This window comes from Microcebus murinus, chromosome 1 (assembly GCF_040939455.1).
Source record: "Microcebus murinus isolate Inina chromosome 1, M.murinus_Inina_mat1.0, whole genome shotgun sequence".
Lineage (NCBI taxonomy): Eukaryota > Metazoa > Chordata > Mammalia > Primates > Cheirogaleidae > Microcebus > Microcebus murinus.
In genome coordinates, this window is record NC_134104.1 from 46,910,532 (window position 1) to 46,932,349 (window position 21,818).

At 42.4% G+C, this 21,818-nt stretch overlaps 3 protein-coding genes across 3 annotated transcripts in view; 1 reads left to right on the forward strand and 2 right to left on the reverse strand.

Annotated features, from left to right (window-relative positions):
* The window catches only part of ZBTB11 (zinc finger and BTB domain containing 11), a 32,196-nt gene extending 23,982 nt beyond the window's left edge, over positions 1-8,214 (reverse strand). Inside the window, exon 1 of the mRNA XM_012779670.3 lies at positions 5,824-8,214. Within this exon, the coding sequence (XP_012635124.1) occupies positions 5,824-6,133 (310 nt within the window). The 5' untranslated portion in view covers positions 6,134-8,214. The remainder of the gene's footprint in view (positions 1-5,823) is intronic.
* Positions 8,215-12,554: 4,340 nt separating this feature from the next.
* RPL24 (ribosomal protein L24) overlaps positions 12,555-21,818 on the reverse strand; it is a 371,901-nt gene continuing 362,637 nt past the window's right edge. Inside the window, exons 2-7 of the mRNA XM_012779671.3 lie at positions 17,646-17,688; positions 17,447-17,522; positions 16,776-16,886; positions 13,765-13,901; positions 13,294-13,357; positions 12,555-12,679 (exon numbers count right to left, since the gene is read on the reverse strand). Coding sequence (XP_012635125.1) covers positions 12,599-12,679; positions 13,294-13,357; positions 13,765-13,901; positions 16,776-16,886; positions 17,447-17,522; positions 17,646-17,650 — 474 coding nt within the window. The 5' untranslated portion in view covers positions 17,651-17,688 and the 3' untranslated portion in view covers positions 12,555-12,598. The remainder of the gene's footprint in view (positions 12,680-13,293; positions 13,358-13,764; positions 13,902-16,775; positions 16,887-17,446; positions 17,523-17,645; positions 17,689-21,818) is intronic.
* CEP97 (centrosomal protein 97) overlaps positions 17,522-21,818 on the forward strand; it is a 44,466-nt gene continuing 40,169 nt past the window's right edge. Inside the window, exon 1 of the mRNA XM_012779672.3 lies at positions 17,522-17,879. The gene's annotated coding sequence lies outside the window, so the exon portion shown is untranslated. The remainder of the gene's footprint in view (positions 17,880-21,818) is intronic.

Consider the following 21,818-nt stretch of genomic DNA (forward strand, 5'->3'; position numbering starts at 1 on the left):
GATATAGGCAAATGTCCCCAGGAAGGCAAAAGTGTTCCAGGCTGAGAACCACTGCTCTAGAGATCTATTTGTCAAGTTGAACAACTTGCTCCTGTTAGCTGTTTAAGAACCTTTCTTCCTGGTAATTACTGGATACAGTGACCATTTCTTGCTCAGTGGCTTTTTTTGAGCTTGACGCATGTTGGTCCTTTAGTATTTTGTTTTCTTCAAAGAGGTTGCAATTGGTTATAGGTTTATTTTACATAAACCCAGTTATTATCAGGTTTTCTAGAGACTACATCTTCTAGAGTAAGTAACAGTACCATCAATTAATTTATCTCCATAGTCCAAACAAAACAAATCAATTCTTTTTTTTTTTTTTTTGAGACAGAGTCTCGCTTGTTGCCCAGGCTAGAGTGAGTGCCGTGGCGTCAGCCTAGCTCACAGCAACCTCAAACTCCTGGGCTCAAGCAATCCTTCTGTCTCAGCCTCCCAAGTAGCTGGGACTACAGGCATGCGCCACCATGCCCAGCTAATTATATATATATATTAGTTGGCCAATTAATTTCTTTCTATTTATAGTAGAGATGGGGTCTTGCTCTTGCTCAGGCTGGTTTCGAACTCCTGACCTCGAGCAATCCGCCCGCCTCGGCCTCCTAGAGTGCTAGGATTACAGGCTTGAGCCACCGCGCCCGGCCGGAAACAAATCAATTCTTACTATAGGAACTTCTGCAGCCAGATAATTATTACACAATTTTGCTAGTTTGATCCTTTTTTCCTCCTAATTTAATCCTTTTTAAAGTTCTTGTGTGATTTCTTTTTATTTAGTCATGCATTTATTAGAGATATGGCCTTGCTATGCTGTCCAGGCTAGGCTCCTGAGCTCAAACGAATCTCCTGCCTTCTAAGGAACTGGGTTTACAGGCGGGCTGCTGCGCTCAGCTTCCTAATTTACTCTTACCCATGTATTTTGGAAGCATTTAACTGTAGATCCCTACATAACAGCTTTTGAATGAGGCAGGGGAAACAGATATTTTGAAATTCTAGCACACACAATACAAGATAAAACAGAAAGGTAGGAGAAAAAAATATCTACCAACATTTTATATTCTGAAATGTTTGGTAGCTAATATACATAAACTTTAGGCACTGATTCATTGCTTTTCACCATGTGCAAACAAGGGAAGTTGCTACAATCTTGGCTCAGCACTAGAATATAGGTTATCATGAGAACTTTCTAGAAAAAGAAGCATAAATAATGAATCCCAGTAAACTATCCCTGGTATAACTTCTAGTGGACTGACTTTGAAACATTGTTTCTTAGCACATATGCCAGAGCCTAAGTCTAACTAAAATAGAAAAGAAAGGAAAAGAATCAACAAAATAGTGCTTTTCTTAGCAATCCACCTTGACAGGTGGATTAGCTCCCACACAGTCTACAATGGCTTTGGAATATGCATCTCCAGAGATACCATTTGTAGTCTATGACATGTTAAAAACCAGTAGTTTAAAATGCTTGTTTTATCAATTATCAGTTCTGGATCATTACCCATACCTTTTATAATATCATCTCTAGAACTAGAAACAATCAGCTTAAGCATTCTTTTTAATTACTCAGAAATGTGCTACAAGTTGCTTAAGAAAGATCTTTTAAAATACTGAAACAAATTACTTATGAAGGAATTGACTAGTGAAAATTCTTTTCATTCCACTAATGTATTAAGAATGTATGCAGCCGGGCGCGGTGGCTCACGCCTGTAATCCTAGCACTCTGGGAGGCTGAGGCGGGCGGATTGCTCGAGGTTGGGAGTTCTAAACCATCTTGAGCGAGACCCCGTCTCTACTAAAAATAGAAAGAAATTAATTGACCAACTAAAAATATATATATAAAAAAAAATTAGCCGGGCATGGTGGTGCATGCCTGTAGTCCCAGCTACTTGGGAGGCTGAGGCAGGAGGATCGCTTGAGCCCAGGAGTTTGAGGTTGCTGTGAGCTAGGCTGACGCCACGGCCGGGTGTGGTGGCTCACGCCTGTAATCCTAGCACTCTGGGAGGCTGAGGCGGGTGGATTGCTCAAGGTCAGGAGTTGGAAACCAGCCTGAGCAAGAGCAAGAGAGACCCCTCTCTACTATAAATCGAAAGAAATTAATTGGACAACTAAAAATATATAGAAAAAATGAGCTGGGCATGGTGGTGCATGCCTGTAGTCCCAGCTACTCGGGAGGCTGAGGCAGAAGGATTGCTTGAGCCCAGGAGTTTGAGGTTGCTGTGAGCTAGGCTGACGCCACAGCACTCTAGCCTGGGCTAGAGAGTGAGACTCTGTCTCCAAAAAAAAAAAAAAAAAAAAAAGAATGTATGCAGTCTATGTAGTTTTGTTTATCTAATAAGACTATAATAAACAAACAAGCAAACAATAAACATCAATATGAACAGCTAATTAGTGAGGGCAATAGCCCTGAGGCTTATTGACCGGGAATTCCAATTTTAAATGAGAAAAAGTAAAATAATAATAATGTGATGATCAAGTAATAAACTCGTTACAGGTTAACATACATAGAATTTTTTTTTGAGCCAGAATCTCACTTTGTTGCCCAGGCTAGAGTGAGTGCCATGGGGTCAGCCTCCTGGGGCAATCCTGCTGCCTCAGCCTCCCAAGTAGCTGGGACTATAGGCATGCGCCACCATGCCTGGCTAATTTTTTCTATATATGTTAGTTGGCCAATTAATTTCTTTCTATTTATAGTAGAGACGGGGTCTCGCTCAGGCTGGTTTGGAACTCCTGACCTTGAGCAATCCGCCCACCTCGACCTCCCAGAGTGCTAGGATTACAGGCATGAGCCACCGCACCCGGCCCAAACATAGCATTTTTATGGGGAAAAAAGCCTACTTTCCAAAAAAAATCCCCAAAACCAAAACAAAACGAAACAAACAAACAAACAAACAAAAAAACCAGCAGTGAGAACCCTGGGGGACTGGCTCCAGGCTATCCTCGAAGTCCCTGACATAATATGGTGTAGTATTTGCCTGTAACCTAGGCATATTGTCCTATATAGTTTAAATCATCTCTAGATTACTTATAATATCTGATACCATGTCAATGCTATGTAAATAGTTGTTATACTGTATCATTTAGGGAATAATGACAAGAAAAGAAAGTCTTTTCATGTTCATTACAGAAACAAGCATTCTTTTTTATATTTTTACATCTGTGGTTGGTGGAATCCACGATATGGGAAACTCACAAATATGGAGGGCCAACTGTATATGCTTCTGCATTCTATCTATTGTCACAAAAAAAGTCATGTAGCGTCTAAAAAAGTACTGTAGTGATGGTTCTGACTTATGATGGTCTGATATACATACAGTATATTCATTTTATGATGGTGCAAAAGCAATTCTTATTCAGCAGAAGCTGTACTTTAAGTACCCATACAACCATTCGATTTTTCTCTTCAGTACAGTATTCCATAAGTTACAGATGATACAATATTAACCACTTTATTGTAAAATAAGCCTTGTGTGAGATGTGCCCAACTGTAGGCTAATGTAAGTGCTTTGAGCACATTTAAAGTAGGCTAGGCTAAACTATTATGTAGGTTAGGTGTATTAAAACAAATTTTCCACCAACGATATACATAACCTCATGGTAAATTCAGAGAATGAGAGTGAAAAGGCAAATAATGCTTTAGTCTTATTATGAAAGTAGTTTTTTTTTTTTTTTGGTGACAGAGTCTCGCTTTGTTGCCCAGGCTAGAGTGAGTGCCGTGGCGTCAGCCTAGCTCACAGCAACCTCAAACTCCTGGGCTCAAGCGATCCTCCTGCCCCAGCCTCCCCAAGTAGCACGGGGTTTCGCTCTTGCTCAGGCTGGTTTCGAACTCCTGACCTCGAGCAATCCGCCCGCCTCAGCCTCCCAGAGAGCTAGGATTACAGGCGTGAGCCATCATGCCCGGCATGAAAGTAGTTTTAAAGCTTGTGGATACTCTGAAAGGATTTCAGAGCCTCCCTCTTCTAGGGGTTCTTGTACCTTAAGAACGGCTGCTCTGGATGTTTAAGGATTTTGAATTTCTGCGTAAATACAAATGTATCTTTCACTTTTAAATTATACTAACATAAACATCAGTGTTTTTCTGCCTTTTAAGGCACTGAACGCTTAAGAAAAACACCCCAAACAGGATATCACCCATGGATAATTTAGAACAAGAAAATTAAGAACAATAACCCCTATACAGCACCATATAACAATGGTTAAGAAAAGTGTGAAATCACAAAGGTCAGCTGTGTGACCCCTGTTGTGTTATTGAATCTCCTGGTGCTTTTAGTTTTTTCTTCTGTAAAATAGAGACATAAATATTTCCACCTCACAAAGTTTTATGAAGATTAAATGAAAACAAAGCAGTTGTGCAAAATTATGTCTGCATATAAAACCATAACCAATGTTACACCTGTATTTCCCAGTAAAGCAATTATGCAAAAAAAAAAAAAACCTAGAGAAAAACCTATATTACCTATAGTTATATTATCTTTAACATGTCCTGAAGTATTAAACCTGAGACATATGTTCAACAAAACAGTATCAGACCAAACCAACCCTAACAAAATACAGCAATTACCCCATATTTTACTCTTTATAGCTGTATCGCCTTAGGAGAATTTAATTCAGATATTGCTTTAAACTAGAAAATTAATTAAAAGCAAGCATTTAAGAAAAATCTAAAACCGGACTGCTTTTGAAAATACAAAAGAATTCTCTAAGGAACAAAAGAAAAGACTATCAAACAGTTCGTAAATGGATAGCTTGATGACAAAGTTTAGAAACCAAAAAGAACTTTAGAAACTGTCCAGGACCCTACTCTCTTTATTCACAGAATAAGTAACCAAGACCCAAGAAATTAATTTCTCGGCAGCTATACAGAGTGTGGCAGAATCATTCCTAACAAAACCTCTTCTTATATGGACCTGTAAACTGCTAATTCTAAACTGCAGTGTGAATATTCATCAACTTTGTAGGGAGTTAAGCAGACGGTGAAGCAGCCAAGGGCACTAGCTCTCCTTTCCTAAACTGGTTCCCAAGGAACCAATAAACTTTAGATATTTACTTCATGACAAAAAAATGTCACGGTAAACCATCTCTCTTCTGGGTATATAGAGAGCCTCAGTTCCCAAAGCACTTTTCACCGTATCAGGAGAAAGAATATCAGAATTAAGAGTAACTGATATCCTTTACATTTAATTCTTTCTCTAAAAACGAGGTTCAAGACGAAGGTTCACACAACCACTCATTATTTCTGCACACAATTGTATTCCTCACGCCCAAGCAGCAGAATTTCAGGAAATCGTGCGAGGGCACGCAGAGTACCTAAAACCTGCTTCTCAAAACCCAGCCGGAACCCGCAAGAGACCGGAGCCCCGCCTCTGGGCGAACGAACTGTCCCTCCCCCTAACCGTCCGCACAAACAAGCCGCGCCTCCCGGCCGCCTGCTAGAAGCTTCCCCCTGAGGGACGCAGTCACAGGCTCAGGGGCCGCGTAAGCTAGTGGGCCTGGCGCAGCTCAGGCGCCCGCCCCTCCCCGCCGCAGGCCCGGCCCCCGGGGAAGCCCCTTGGCCCCTCCCCGAGCCAGGGCCCGCCCCTAGTTCCCCTGGCCTCCTTCCTGTGGGAAGTGCGGCTCCCTTCGCGTCCCCCACCCTCTCGGCTCCGCCTGGCAGCCGATCCGCCGCCCAGCGTGAGCCGGCCCCGCCAGGGGCGTCTGGGACCCTAGAATTTGTGAGTGCGCAATCAGGCCCCGCCGGCAAGCCCTGCCCCGGCAACAAGCCGCCGACCCACCCCCTCGCTGCGGGCCCGGTCGTACCTCGCCACCAGTACGTCTTGGACAAGTCATGCCAGGTCTGATGCCGGGTGTGGTGAGTGCCGCCCGGACCCAGGTGCGCCGCCTCGATGAGGTCCCGGCGCCGCTCCGGCTGCAGCACCACCTCCAGCTCCGCGAAGGTCTTGCGGTGCCGCTGCCGCCGCTGGTAATACAAAGTCCCGCCGCGCACCACGTAGCAAGCGGCAGCCTTGCGGATTTTACGCTTGACATTGCCCTCGGTGCCCGGGGCGTACGGCTCGCTCTCGTTTGTCAGGTAGCGCAGGATGGCCCGGTAGCTCTCCTCGCTTGACATCACGGACGGCGGCTCTGGGGGCGCCTGTCAGTGGCAGAGGAGGAAAAGAGCGCACCACCTCCAGGCAGATGCAACAGCAGTGGCAGCGCCGTAGGGAGGAACGGCTGCGCCTTAGGCGCCCGCAGCACGAAGGGAGAACGGACGAGTTGGTAACCAGGGGGAACTGCACTTCTCCAGCGCGCGGGATCCACTGGCGACTGACAAAATGGCTGCTGCACCACCGGAAGTGACGCAAGTCAAGGGCGGAGACTGAGTCCTGATTGGAGCACACTCGTTTTTTGGGATGATGGAGCGGATGGAGTGACGTAAGCAAGGCAGACGGACATTTTGGAAGCGGGTAGGCCCGTACTGGGAAATCGAGGGTCTTTGGGCAGACATCTTAAGTCCTGGCAGTTTCCCTTTTCATTTTTCCCTTCTTTCCCACGCTTTCTAAGGAGCCACGTGTAGGAGGGGCTGGTGGGCAGTTGTGATGTCATTGGAGACACCGAAGGGGTGAAGGAGTCCGTTTTTCCTTCTACTTTATGAGACGCCAGACATCATAAAATAATCAGATTTTCAAGGTCCTATAAAAACGTTAGTCTTTGAACCCAGCACCAAAGACAGCCTTATGGAAATTTAGGTTCCAATTAACTAGCGTTATAAAATCTTAAGTAGTTCCTAATCTTTTAACTGCTAGTTCCCAGCTATCCAAGGAATAGTCGAGATTTTTCCGGAATGATTAGCATATATAGTGACGATTTTCTACAAACAAAGGGCAATCGTGTTGTAAAGGGGTGGCAAGGAGTAACTAGTACTATCTTCTTAAAGCTTTATTTGCATGTATTTCCATATAAACGTAGGGGAAAGCGTTTTCCACTTTACACCAAATATATTAAGAGCAAAAGAGGCCAAGCCGACTTGAATTGCTTTTCCCAATGTGCGCTAAGGTTTCTAATTCAGATACTTAGCTGGCAGTCTGGAGCAGCGATCCTGGCGAATCTGTAGCCCTTAAAAAAGCCCCAGGACAAGTATACTCTGTGGCGAGTGGAGTCAGATACTAATGCTTCTTTGCTGAAGCCGCAACATTACAGGCTTCCGCGCCTAAGGGTTCTGGTTGTAAACGCTGCCAACGCGCCAGTTCCCCACCAGGTAGTCTGCAATCTCTGGATGAGGCTCTTTGTCCCTTGTGGAGGCAGGTGAGGGGCAGACCACAGGTGAATGCAGCATACTCCCTGATTTTGGGGGCGTGCGCGCGCACACTAATTCCCAGAGGGTCAGAATCACAAGGGAATCACTGAAAGATTCCAGGTGTAGGGACTTGAACTCTCAAGGCCCAGAGGGAAAACAAAACTACCTGGGATCTTTGGTTGTATTTACAGACTTTGACCATAGCTGGAAGAAGGAGGAATTAAAATGCGTGGTTGCCCCTCTCCGCCATTGGAGTGGGGCACTGAGAGAAGCCTAAATCCACCCTGTATGAAGCTGGTCAACGTGTTGGGCCAACCCCACCACTCGTTTCAATATGACACCACTCGCTGTCATATTGATTCCTTTTAAAACTAAATTTAACACCGAGTAGATGTAAGTGAAATTTAAAGCAAAAAATATAGGTAGGAGTATACTGGCAAGAGTGGAAGTGACAAATACCACTTAAGCTAAGTGAAAAAAATATTTCTCCACCCAATTGTTTCTGCCAAAACACAAGGCGTGAAAGCACTGAGAACCCCACTAATTAATGCCTGGATTCAGCTTGGGAGCAACAGAAAAATGTTTTAATTAAATACTTCCTCGGTGGTCAGATTGTATTCCTGGGCAAAGCTAAAACTTCCTGTACTATGAAAATGGGTACTTAGTGTTTATTTCTAGTTCCTTCTGGGCCCCAGGCTACCTAGTACTCAAGGATAATCAGAATCAGCAGTTACACTTTATTAAAAGCCAACATTTAAACCAGAAAATACTTTGTGTCTAAAAATTAGCATTCATAGCTCTGCTTCCAAGTTGGGTATTTTCAGTAGTTATTTTATTTTTTTGAGACACTCTCACTTTCTTGCCCAGGCTAGAGTGAGTGCCATGGCATCAGCCTAGTTGGTCAATTAATTTCTTTCTATTTTTTTTTTTTTTTTTTGAGACAGAGTCTCGCTTTGTTGCCCAGGCTAGAGTGAGTGCCATGGCGTCAGCCTAGCTCACAGCAACCTCAAACTCCTGGGCTCAAGCAATCCTGCTGCCTCAGCCTCCCAAGTAGCTGGGACTACAGGCATTCGCCACCATGCCCGGCTAATTTTTTGTATATATATTTTTAGTTGGCCAATTAATTTCTTTCTATTTATAGTAGAGACGGGGTCTCGCTCTTGCTCAGGCTGGTTTCGAACTCCTGACCTCGAGCAATCCGCCCGCCTCGGCCTCCCAGAGAGCTAGGATTACAGGCGTGAGCCACCGCGCCCAATTTCTTTCTATTTTTACTAGAGACAGGTCTTGCTCAAGCTGGTTTCAAAATCCTGACCTCGAGCAATCCGCCTGCCTCGGCCTCCCAGAGAGCTAGAATTACAGGCGTGAGCCACCACACCTGGCCTTCAGGGGTTACTTTAAGCTTTCCTTGTTCACAGTGAAATTTTACTTTCCCTGTAATTTCATAAATAAAACATTGTCATTGCAATAAAAAAGATTTTTTCCCTCAGTGAAATCTTAAGTTTTGCCCTCCTGAGCAAAAGCCCACATATTTCTTTTTTTTTTTTTATTTTTTATTTATTTTTTTTTATAAATAGAGACGGGGTCTCGCTCTTGCTCAGGCTGGTTTTGAACTCCTGACCTTGAGCAATCCGCCCGCCTCGGCCTCCCAAGAGCTAGGATTACAGGCGTGAGCCACAGCGCCCGGCCTACCCACATATTTCTTATATCGATTTTTACATATTTCAATTTTCAGGTTCCCAAAAAGAACTGATTTTTTACCCTTAGTACTTTTGAACAGTGCCTGAATTTAATATGCATTAAAAAGAAAACTTGGGCCGGGCGCAGTGACTAAATGCCTGTAATCCCTGCACTCTGGGAGGCCAAGGCGGGTGGATTGCTTGAGGTCAGGAGTTTGAAACCAGCCTGAGCAAGAGGAAGACCCCGTCTCTACTATAAATAGAAAGAAATTAATTGGCCAACTAATACATATGGAAAAGCTTAGCCAGGAATGGTGGTGCATGCCTGTAGTCCCAGCTACTTGGGAGGCTGAGGCAGGAGGATTGCTTGAGCCCAGGAGTTTGAGGTTGCTATGAGCTAGGCTAACGCCAGGGCACTCTGGCCTAGGCAACAAAGCAAGACTGTCTCAAAATAAATAAATAAAAAATAGAACAAATAAAAAGAAAACTTGCATCACCTTGGATAGAATTGGGGATAAGAGGAATGTTGACATTGACTATAACTTTATTGAATATTCCTGTGTGTAAAAGCATGTTTCTTTTTTTTTTTTTTTTTTTTAAAGACATCTGAAGTTGTTTAAAAGCATGTTTCTTAAGGGGATTTATTGTGGCTTGTTCACTCTTGTATCCTTGCAAGAATCTTTCTGTAGAAGTACAAGCCTATTGTTTAAATAAATGATTACTTCTGTATTTCTTTTCTTTTTTTTTACTTTGGAAAGGTCTCTTTTCCTCCTTTCTTCAGTTTCATCAGAAGCCCTTGCACTTCAGGCCGCCACTTCTCTACTTATGATTACTTCTATATTTCCTTTTTTTTTTTTTTTGAGACAGAGTCTCACTCTGTTACATGAGCTGGAGTGCCGTGGCATCAGCCTAGCTCACAGCAACCTCAAACTCCTGGGTTCAAGCGATCCTTCTGCCTCAGCCTCCCAAGTAGCTGGGACTACAGGCATGTGCCACCATGCCTGGCTAATTTTTCTATATATTTTTAGTTGGCCAATTAATTTCCATTTTTAGTAGAGATGGTGTCTCACTCTTGCTCAGGCTGGTTTTGAAATCCTGACCTTGAGCAATTTACCTGCCTCGGCCTCTCAGAGTGCTAGGCTTACAGGCGTGAGCTACCTCACCCAGCCTAGTTCTATATTTCTTATCCCATCTTATATACATACATCTCTTCATTCAGCAGTATACTGAAGACACTTTTGCAATCTAACATGGCTCTGTCAAACCCCACAGAAGTTAGTTAAGGATACTTCACTCAAGAAGCAGTGCTTGGCCAGTCGAGGTGGCTCACGCCTGTAATCCTAGCACTCTGGGAGGCTGAGGCGGGCTGATTGCTCGAGGTCAGGAGTTCAAAACCAGCCTGAGCAAGAGCAAGACCCCATATCTACTATAAATAGAAAGAAATTAATTGGCCAACTAATATGTATAGAAAAAATTAGCTGGGCATGGTGGCGCATGCCTGTAGTCCCAGCTACAATGGAGGCTGAGGCAGTGGGATCGCTTCAGCCCAGGAGTTTATGGTTGCTGTGAGTTGGTCTGACGCCAGGGCACTTACTCTAGTCTGGGCAACAAAGTGAAACTGTGTCTCAAAAAACAAAAACAAAAAACAGTTCATTTAAGCTCACTTTCTGGGAGCAAGTTATAAAATGCACGTTCAACTCAGCTCTCAGCTAATGGTAGGTGAGACACCAGTGAACACAAGCAAACCCTATATATTAATAAATCTATTTATTAAAAATCATGGAAATGGGTAATTTTAAAAAAATAATTTAAAAGATTTGATTTCTGCAAACAAAGTACGGGTGGCTCCCAGGTTGCAAATGAGATATGTTCCTGAGAATGTCTTTATTTTTTTGAGACATGGTCTCACTCTCCCATGCTTGAGTGCAGCAGTGTCACAGTTCACTGCAATCTCAAACTCCTGGGCTTAGAAACAATCCTACTGCTGCTTCCCAAGTTGCTTGGACTGCACATGTGCACTGCCATGCCCCGCTAGAAGAGGCAGGGTCTCCCAGTGTTGTTCAGGCTGGTCTTATACTTCTAGGGTCAAGCAATCCTCCTGCCTCGGGTTCCAAAAGTGCTGGGATTATGAGCGTGAACCCCTGCACCTGGCCTGGAGCACATTTTTAGGTTGGATTTATATGTAACCTGGATCCCTGATGAACATCACATATATGATACTACTATAATGGCTCATATGTAATGATACAATGTAATACTGTAACAGTAATACCCCTGTACTAAGTTACATAAACTTGTGTTTTTTAAACAAACTCAAAAGTTTAGATAGAAATTTCAAAAAAAAAAAAAGATACTAAAGGTTAACACTCACCCAATGTTCCATCAACACTAGGCTAATAGGAATGTTATCCTTACATAATCTTCTAACCAAATCAATAACCTTTGCATTTCAGTAATTAATCCACTATGCTGCTTAGTAATAATTGATGCTTTCACTGGAACACTGCCTTTGACAGGTTTCATTGTTCTCACTTTAACCTTTGTAATTGTTCTGATAGTAATGTCACCTGGCCTTTCTCTGAAAGGTTGAACGATTATTTCTACTTCTGTTTCCTTTATAATCACCCTTCTGTTCACTGCAGGCTCAATCTGGATTTGCAGTGGACTTTCACTTTGGAGGCATGGTCATAAAGGTAAACACACTCACAAAATCTAATAAAAGGTTAAAGTGATGACATGCTTACATGACCATATAAATGAGACTAGCCACTGACAAAGATGCTGCGCCAACAATCCGCATGTCATGTGGGCTTGCTTACATGTGTGGATGAAACCAGTTCCCAAATCACTAATCTGATTAAATTATTTCAGGATATTACTAATATCCTTTTTTTTTTTGAGATTAAGTCTCGCTTTGTCGCCCAGGCTAGAGTGAGTGCCGTGGCATCAGCCTAGCTCACAGCAACCTCAAACTCCAGGGCTCAAGCAATCCTCCTGAGTCAGCCTCCGGAGTAGCTGGGACTACAGGCATGCACCACCATGCCGGGCTAATTTTTTCTATATATATCAGTTGGCCAATTAACTTCTTTCTATTTATAGTAGAGACCGGGTCTCACTCTTGCTCAGGCTGGTTTCGAACTCCTGACCTCCAGCGATCCGCCTGCCTCAGCCTCCCAGAGTGCTGGGATTACAGGCGTGAGCCACCATGCCAGGCCTGGATATTAGTAATATCCTTATGGAGAGCCTTGGGAGGCTGTCCAGGTTGTCTGTAACCCAGGGAATGCCTGCTTATATCTTTTTACTAATCACTTGGATTATGCAGCATCCTAGTACTTAAACCAAAAAACTGACCTCGCAGTCAGTGTCATGTGCCTACACACCTCAGCTAAGCAAAGCCAGCATTTAACCACATATATCTTATTACAACATTTTGCTTAACATTTCTTGTACTAAGAGGCTTACTTTAGGGAGTATTCCTGAGAATGAACTTTAATAAAAGACCTACCTCTTAACTCCAACTCTATGAAGCCACCTAAGACCATGCCTATTGTATGAGAGAAAAAAAATCCAGCACAATCTAGAGTTAGAGTTGGATCTTTATTTAAAAACCTAATCTGCCAACTTAGCGTTTTCCACCAACTCGGGGAGCAGAAACCTTCACAGGCTTCACAATCTTTTGTTTAGGTGCTGCCTTTGTGGGTGCCTGTAAAAAGATGACATGTTATGTGACATCACTCCCCAAAAGTTTATTACCCTTCTCTTATGTCTAGACTCTTTATGTATCTTACATCACTTTCTTAATTTAACTGCATCCCAACACCGATCTTTTCATGCGAAACCTCCAAAAATATTTGAAGACCATCTTTATAATGAAAGATAAAGACTAAGATACTGTTATAGATTGAAGGAGTAAGGAGACATAACTTATTGTAAGATTTCTCAATTTTATTAACAGTATTGAAAAAATGTTAATTTTCTGGTTTTGAAAGTTTTACTCTGGTTGTCTAAACTAATAACTGAGAAAAACTGGGCAAACTGTATTGCTACTGAACTTTTCTAGTCTAAAATTACTTCAAAATAGAGTTTAAAAAGCAAAAGCTACCTTTATTTATCCCTTTCCCAATTCCTATCTAATACTAAGAAATGCTCTCTGGCTTCTGGAGACCTGTAACTGAAATCAGTTACACAGATCATTTCCAGTTCAGCTTTACCCTAAATTTTTTAAAACCATTAAACTTTCTCATTTATCACAATTCAGATTAAAAATAAATTTTCCTGTTATTATTATTTGAGAAATGCAAGAAATCCCATAATTACCTTAGCAGCAGCCATTGCAGTCTTTTTAGATGCTTGCTTAGCCTTTTTTGCTTCCTTTGCAGCCCTGTGGGATTAAAAAATTAAGGCAAAGCACTTTTACTCCTTAAGGGGATAGCTTATAAACAAGTAGGTCAAGTAGAACTATCACATTCCATCTGTTCCCCCTCTCCATTTATTTACTTGTAGGCTAAATCCAAGGGGTTTGTCAATAAGTTTCATTAATCACCAAATCAACTTAACATATACATTATATGATAACTTTAACCTCATACAGAATTTGAACATAATTAAATGATATTACAAATTGTTGTATTATTCAACCTAAATATTTACAACAACCAAATTACTTACTAGAGATGCAAATTTCAAAATGAAAGTAATATCAGATTAGGTTCCTGAATCTATAAATTCAAACATATAACCTAAAATCCATCCCAATAGCTGAAATGGTCATAATGCAGTATATCTCACCTGATAGCTTGTTCTCGCTGAGCCTTTCTAACTTCAGGTTTCTGATTTCGCTTGGCCATTATATCAGCAAGAGATGCACCAGTGATGGCCCTCTGGAATTTGACTGCACGGCGAGTTCGTTTCTTTTGAATTTCCTCCTACAAAACAAAAAGATTGAGGTGTGGGGCAAACTTATGAACCCTCCTCCGTGAAATAAAACATGCTTTCCCCTTAGGGATTAAGCTATCTATGTAACACAAGTCCTGGTCATTTTTTTTACTACCTTAAAAAGACAAAATATTGAACTGTAAGAAAAATAGTTGGTTATTTCATGAACTGGATGGTACTGTAAAACTCCCCCCCCCCTTTGAGACAGAGTCTGGCCCTATTGCCTAGGCTTGAGTGCCCTGGCATCAGACTAGCTCACAGCAACCTCAAACACCAGGGCTCAAGCAATCCTTCCGCGTCAGCCTCCCAAGTAGCTGGGACTACAGGCACACACCACCATGCCTGGCTAATTTTTTCTATTTTCAGTAGAGACGGGGGTCTCCCTTTTGCTCAGGCTGGTCTTGAACTCCTGACTTCAAACAATCCCATAGCCTTGGCCGGGCGCAGTGGCTCATGCCTGTAATCCTAGCACTCTGGGAGGCCGAGGCGGGCGGCTTGCTTGAGGTCAGGAGTTCGAAACCAGCCTGAGCAGGAGTGAGACCCCCGTCTCTACTAGAAATAGAAAGAAATTAATTGGCCAACTAATATATATATAGAAAAAATTAGCCGGGCATGGTGGTGCATGCCTGTAGTCCCAGCTACTCGGGAGGGTGAGGCAGCAGGATTGCTTGAGCTCAGCAGTTTGAGGTTGCTGTGAGCTAGGCTGACGCCATGGCACTCTAGCCTGGGCAACAGAGTGAGACTCTGTCTCAAAAAAAAAAAAACCACACAAAAAAAACACAAAAAACAAACAATCCTATGGCCTTGGCCTCCCAGGGTGCTAGGATTCACCTCACCTGGCCTTAAAACTTAGACTTTTTACACTTTTAGTAACTTATGTAAAAATTATCAAGCCTCAACTCACCTATTTTTAACTCAAAGGGCTGTCAATGGGAGAAATAGTCAAGCTAAGAGAATGATTTATGACAGGAAAACCACCAAACTTTAGAGAATGTCCATGAGTCAAGGCAAAGCAAAATTCAGACATTTTCTGCAGTTTGTATATTGGAAACCTATGCTGCAGTACTTATGAGAAAAAAGATCTTGAAGTGTATCACTAAGTCTAAGAACCATTAAAGTAACTTTGTGGTTAAAACATTCTCATTTGAAACTTTTCTGAAAAATAAATCTTCTACTACAGAAAATGCCAATATTTACCTGTTCCATTTTTCTTGTATCAAATCCATTTTTAAATATCTTTCTTATTGTGGTAAAATATATTAATTTGCCCCCTTTTAAGGTGTATAATTTCAGTGGCATTAAATTCATTCACAATGTTGTTCAACCACCACCACCACCCATCTCTAAAACTTTTTCATAATTCCAAAATCTGTACCCATTAAACAATAATTCCCCCATTTCTTCTTCCTAACAGCCCTCTGTAACCTCAACTCTACTTTCTGTCTATATGAACATGTGTATTCTACACAACTTATGAAAGTGGAACCATACAGTATTTATTTTACTGTCAGGCTTATTTCACTTAGCATAAGGTCTTCAAGTTTCATCCAAGATGGTTGGCTGGTAGCTTTTTAAGGCTGAATAAAGGCTTGGCATGGTGGCTCAGGCCTGTAATACTAGCACTCTGGGAGGCCAAGGTGGGAGGATTGCCTCCGGAGCTCAGGAGTTCGAGACCAGCCCGAGCAAGACCCTGTCTCTACTATAAATAGAAATAAATCAGCCAAGCCACTAAAAATAGAAAAAATTATCCGGGCATGGTGGCACATGCCTGTAGTCCCAGGTACTCAGGAGGCTGAGGCAGGAGGATTGCTTAAGCCCAGGAGTTTGAGGTTGCTGTGAGCTAGGCTGACGCCATGGCATTCTAGCCCAGGCAACAGAGAGACTGTCTTTAAAAAAAAAAAAAAAAAAAGGCTGAATAAAATCTCATTTCATGTACATAATACATTGTTATTTATCCATCCACTCATGGATATTTGAATTGTTTTCACCTTTTGGACATTGTGATAATGCTGCTATGAACAATGGTGGAAATTATCTGAGTTGCTGCTTTGATTTTTTCCAGAAAAATAGCTACAAGTGGAATTGCTGCACTATGTAATTTTTATGTTTAACTTTTAGAGGAATCATCAATAGTTCTCCACAGCAGCTGTACTGTTTTATTATATTCAGCAATGCCCAAATGTTCCAATTTCCCCCTCTTCACCAACACCAGTAATTGCTTTTTTAAATGATACCCCAATGGGTGTGGCCTAAACCACTTTTAAATGAATTTCTCTTTCCTCTGAACTTCAATACATTTCATTTCTTATGGCATCTATTTCCCACAAAATCTAATGAAGTCTTTCATCCAGGAAGTGCTCACTAAGTAGTCAGAAGCCTAAATATTCCAAGCCTCTTCAATACTAGTCCTAGTCCCACACCAAGGTACTGGAACTTTTTCTCACAAATCCCCTCATCCAGCTAAAATGGCACTTAAAAGAAAGAGCACACACAAAAAATTCAGCTTAATACCCCAGTATAGTGGAACTATGGTAGTCCTACATTATAATCAAAACCAAAGTAACTACTTAATTTCTACCCATCCGAACATTGCAAACCAGTCCACAATGCTCTACTTAAAACAAATGCGCTTAATTTAATCTGATTTGTACCAAGGGGTGCTTCCAAATTTCAACTCGGCACTGCTATTGGCCCAAGGTGTAAGAAGACACAATATTTTCATTTTCTTTTTACTGTTTGGTGTGTTACAGTTTTAAGAACACTTTTGCATATCGTCTCGTTTAATAATAATTTTACACAGCAGAAAACCAACGCTCAGAGCTTAAACTACTTAGCCGCAGAACATCAAAACGTATTCCACTTACCGACTGTCCCTTTTTGTGCTTCCTTCTGTAGAGTACAGTCCAATTTATCTGCCGAGGATTTCTCTTAGAAAGGAACGCCGACTCGCACTTTGCATTCAGAAATTGGAAAACCTGGCGTGACAAATTCAAAGTAACTACCTACTCAGCTACAGAGAGCAGAAAACACTGAGTTTGAAACCTTAGGAAATTAACATCTTTTCATTTCACAAAATTGAGAGTCACAAATACAAAAGGCTAATGTCACATAATCTGGCAGACAACTAGGTCTTTGCGTTTTGTCTTCTCTCGAGGGCAGGGAAACCTAAGCTCATAACCAAGGAGAGGGTGGTATATAAAATTCAGGAAGACATTCCGCTCTTGTCCCTCAAGGCAGGACTCCAGGAGAAGCTGGCGCCCATGAAACAGATATCTCAGTACTCCAGTTACTTCTCTTACACCAGGGCGTCAAAGTTACACAAACTCCTCCTCCTGTCCGCCGGGGCTGACAGAAGATCAAGGCTCCATGCAGGCTCATCGAGAGGTTTCTCATCCTAACAACCATTCCACACAGGGTCCCCGAAGCCCGTCAGAGAACAAGAGTGATCTGGGAAATGAACCCTTCTAGACCGAATTAGACAGGCCTTCCCTCCTCGGAGTACAAAAAGTTGCATTAGGCCAACGCGGCCTTTTACCTTGCCGTCGGTTCTGGCGTAGCGTCTCCCGTGTCCGGGGTAGATCTTGTACCCGCTGAAACTGCACAGCTCGACCCTGCAACAAAAAGTGAAAGCCCATTAGGGAGGGCGTCTACAGTAAAGAAAGCCATGCTCTGGACACCAAAGAGGCACTTTGCCCCAGGATGGAAGCGGATTGGAATCCACAGATCCTGCTTACTTCATGGCTGCAGCTCCAAGGAAAAAGGAAAGATGGCGAAGAGAAAGAGAGGATCATGGGAAGAGGCCTTATAAGATCGTGAGGGTAATCTCCTCCCCCAATTCCCTTCGCTGACCCCGGCGCGCCGCGGTGACGTTTCTCTGGGTAGGCAGCCTATCGTGGTTTGCGCAGCTACCGACTTCCTCCGGAAGAATTCTGCTAGAGGCTGCTGGAGGCACTGAGGGCCAGAGGCGGGTGAGTCATTCTGTCTCTCCTACTGTCAACTGTTGTAGAACCAGCGTGTTGCTTCAGGGAATGTGAACTGAAAAGTATCCTCTCTCCTCTCCCTCTTATAGAGACTCAAAGACGCATTCCCCGCAAGTAAAAACTTAAAGAAGTCACATTTTACCTCCCGTGTTGGCCCATTTCCTCAGCCAAACAAATTACATTTTATTAGTTTGGCCATTTGTAGGAAAGTAATGACATTTGAAACGTTTCCCAAGCCGTACTAATCGAACTGTGCACAATGGCGCTTAACATTTATGGAGCGCTTTCTCTCTGCCAGGAATTATTCTAAAGGCATTACATGCATTAGCGCATTCCGTTTCCAAAATCCTGTTAAATACGTGCTGAAGCCCCGCAGTTCGGAGCTCCTGCCTGGTCAAACTTAGGGGCCATTATAGCCCCACCTGGACGACCAAAGCCTCAATTTCTTGAGCCCTTCTGTGATACTAGGTACTTCACCATTTGACCGGGAGTGGCAAGAGGCAATCCTCCTAGAATTCTGTGGGAGGCTGGAGTACTTGATTAGGAAACCGAAATGTAATTATTAATTTATGATTTCTATATAAGCAGCTCACCTTTAATAGGTTCTGTGAGGTAGTTTGTTGAAAAGATTTGGAATGCCCAACAAAGTGGCTGGTTAATGTTAGCAATGCTGCATAACCAGTCTCAAGAATGAGTTAGGAGAGCTCTGCATAGATTCAAAAGGCAGAGCAAAGAGTAGGAATTTGACAGCCTGACCAACTGTGACTAGCTGCTGAGAATACGTGGTATACTTGGAAGATGTTCGCTTCCTTAGGCTTCCATGGCTTGGTCAATTTAACCAACTCTGACATTCTTCCAACTCTGTTCTAAATCGTGGCTGATTAAGCAAATGTTTAATCATAAAAAAAATTCTTTTTGAAATAATCCTGGGTTCCACAAACTAATGCACAGCTGGGTGTGAATAGGGGATGGAACCAAGATTCATCTGCAGGAACGTAGTCCTTTTTGCACCGCAGAACCTCAGAATTTATAGTCCCTTCCTAGCACTTTACAAATATTTGTTTTATTGTTCTTTGAAATTACATTTAGCCTGACTAGTCTTGTGGAAGAAACACAGAAGACTGAGTCTTAGGGATTTTAGCTGTATTTTACTCTTCCCTGGAGAGTATTCTTGAGCTGGTATTTCATAGTTCTGTGTAGCACACTGTTATTACAACTTCAGTTGTGCTCAAAATGCTCTTAGAATAGGGAGAAATTATATGAAAACTTGTAAATGAATTTATCTTATACAGTGTCATAAAGCACAGCTTTCAACACCATCCCTAAAGTTTTGCTGTCTTTACCCTTGATTTCTCTTTTATTATCGGCAAAAGATTCAGCTGCACTCCATTCTTTTATTCATTTATGGAGCAACACTAAGCCAAATTTGGTGCCCTTCTCAGCTACTCCTGAGAACAGTGCTCGTCCCTTCACAACTTCTTTACCCATTTTTACATATTTACCTGTTGTATCAGCTTCCTATGACAAATTACTATGAACTAGGTAGCTTAACACAACGGAAACCTATTCTCTCACAGTTCTAGAGGCCAAAAGTTCAAAATCAGTTATCACCAGACTGAAATCAAGGTGTCTGTGCAGAGGATCTAGGGGAGAACATATTCCTTGCCTTTTCCAATTTCCACTCACATAGGCCACTCTTGAATTCCTGGTTTTTTTTTTTTTTTTTTTTTTGAGACAGTCTTTGTTGCCCTGAGTAGAGTGCTGTGGCATCAGCCTAGCTCACAGCAACCTCCAACTCCTGAGTTCAAGCGATCCTCCCACCTCAGCCTCCCAGAGTGCTAGGATTACACACTTGAGACATCTCAAGCCTGGTTATGTTTTTTAACAAAGTTTTTATTGTTTTAAGATACATACTAAATATTGCAGATGAAGTAACATTATCTCTGGGATTTTTCTTGAAATCTGAGGGAGCGGTTAATGGGCATGATGGTTAATACTAGGTGTCATATTTACTGGATTAAGTGATGCCTAGATGGCTGCTGAAGCATTGTTTCTGGGTGTGTCTGTGTGGGTGTATCTAGAGGAGATTAACTTGTGAGTCAGTGGACTGAGAGAGGAAGACCCTCCCTCAGTGTGGATATTCGGCACTTGCTGTTTCCTTTCTCTCCCTTCTGGATTGGAACACCTTTTTTCTTCTGCCCTTGGGCATCAGACTCCAGGTTCTTTGGCTTTTGGTATCTGGGACTTGCATCAGTAGCTTCTTGGAGACTCTCAGGCCTTTGGCCTCAGATTGGGGCCTGCACTGTTGGATTCTCTGGTTCTGGGGCTTCAGACTGGGACTGACCCATGCTATTAGTTTCTCTGGTTCGCCAGCTTGCAGATGGCCTATAGTGGGACTTCACCTTTGTGATCCTGTGAGCCCATTCCCCCTAATAAATCCCCTTTCACGTATATATAGCCTATTGGCTCTGGCCCTCTGGAGAGCCCTGTCTAATACAGTGGGTAAGGGCATGTGTGAAAAAATCATTGAGTGGATGATGGAGTGGATAATGGTTTAAGTTGGGTGTTAGGTACCAGGGTTCATCAGAATATTCTCTATATTCTTACATACTCTTTTTAATTACCTTTCCATGATAAAAAGTTTCAAATAATTATGTGACTTGGGATTGAAAAATTTAAGTTCCACAATTCAGTCCTGAAAATCTGAGGGAGCACTACATAGAGTAAGCACTACTACTTAAAAAACACTTTAAGAGGAAAAAACCCCACACTTTATACAAGATTATTTATAGCAGCTTTATTCATAATAGACAAATATAGAAAACAATCTAGGTGCCCATCAGTAGATGAATATATAAGCAAATTCTAATATATATTTATACAATGTATTACACTACTAAACAATAAAGTGGAATGAACTATTGATTTACACAGTAATATGGATGAGTCTCAGACATTATGCTAGTTGCAAGAAACTACACACTAAAAAGTACATACGGCCGGGCGCTGTGGCTCACGCCTGTAATCCTAGCTCTTGGGAGGCCGAGGCGGGCGGATTGCTCAAGGTCAGGAGTTCAAAACCAGCCTGAGCAAGAGCGAGACCCCGTCTCTACTATAAATAGAAAGAAATTAATTGGCCAACTGATATATATATAAAAAAAAAAAATTAGCCGGGCATGGTGGCGCATGCCTGTAGTCCCAGCTACTCGGGAGGCTGAGGCAGGAGGATCGCTTGAGCCCAGGAGTTTGAGGTTGCTGTGAGCTAGGCTGACGCCACGGCACTCACTCTTGCCTGGACAACAAAGTGAGACTCTGTCTCAAAAAAAAAAAAAAAAAAAAGTACATACTTTTTTTTCCCCCCGCTTTGTTGTCCAGGCTAGAGTAAGTGCTGTGGCGTCAGCCTAGCTCACAGCGACCTCAAACTCCCGGGCTCAAGCGATCCTACTGCCTCAGCCTCCCGAGTAGCTGGGACTACAGGCATGTACCACCATACCCAGCTAAATTTTATATATATCAGTTGGCCAATTAATTTCTTTCTATTTATAGTAGAGACGGGGGTCTCGCTCTTGCTCAGGCTGGTTTCGAACTCCTGACCTCGAGTAATCCGCCTGCCTCGGCCTCCCAGAGAGCTAGGATTACAGGCATGAGCCACTGCGCCCCGCCTAAAAAAAGTACATACTTTATGATTCCATATATGTCAAGTTCTACACCATGTGAAACTAACCTGTGGTGGGGGAAGAAAATAATGGTTGCATCTGTGGGGGATGGGGAAGAGGGAACTTTCTTTGTTAATGGTTATGTTCTATATCTTGATGGATTTTGGATTAATTACAAAGTTTGTTAAAACTTGAGGAATATTCATTTAAGATAGTTTACTTCAAAAGAAAGGAAACTAAATATTGAGAACTAGCTAATGAAGTATATTCT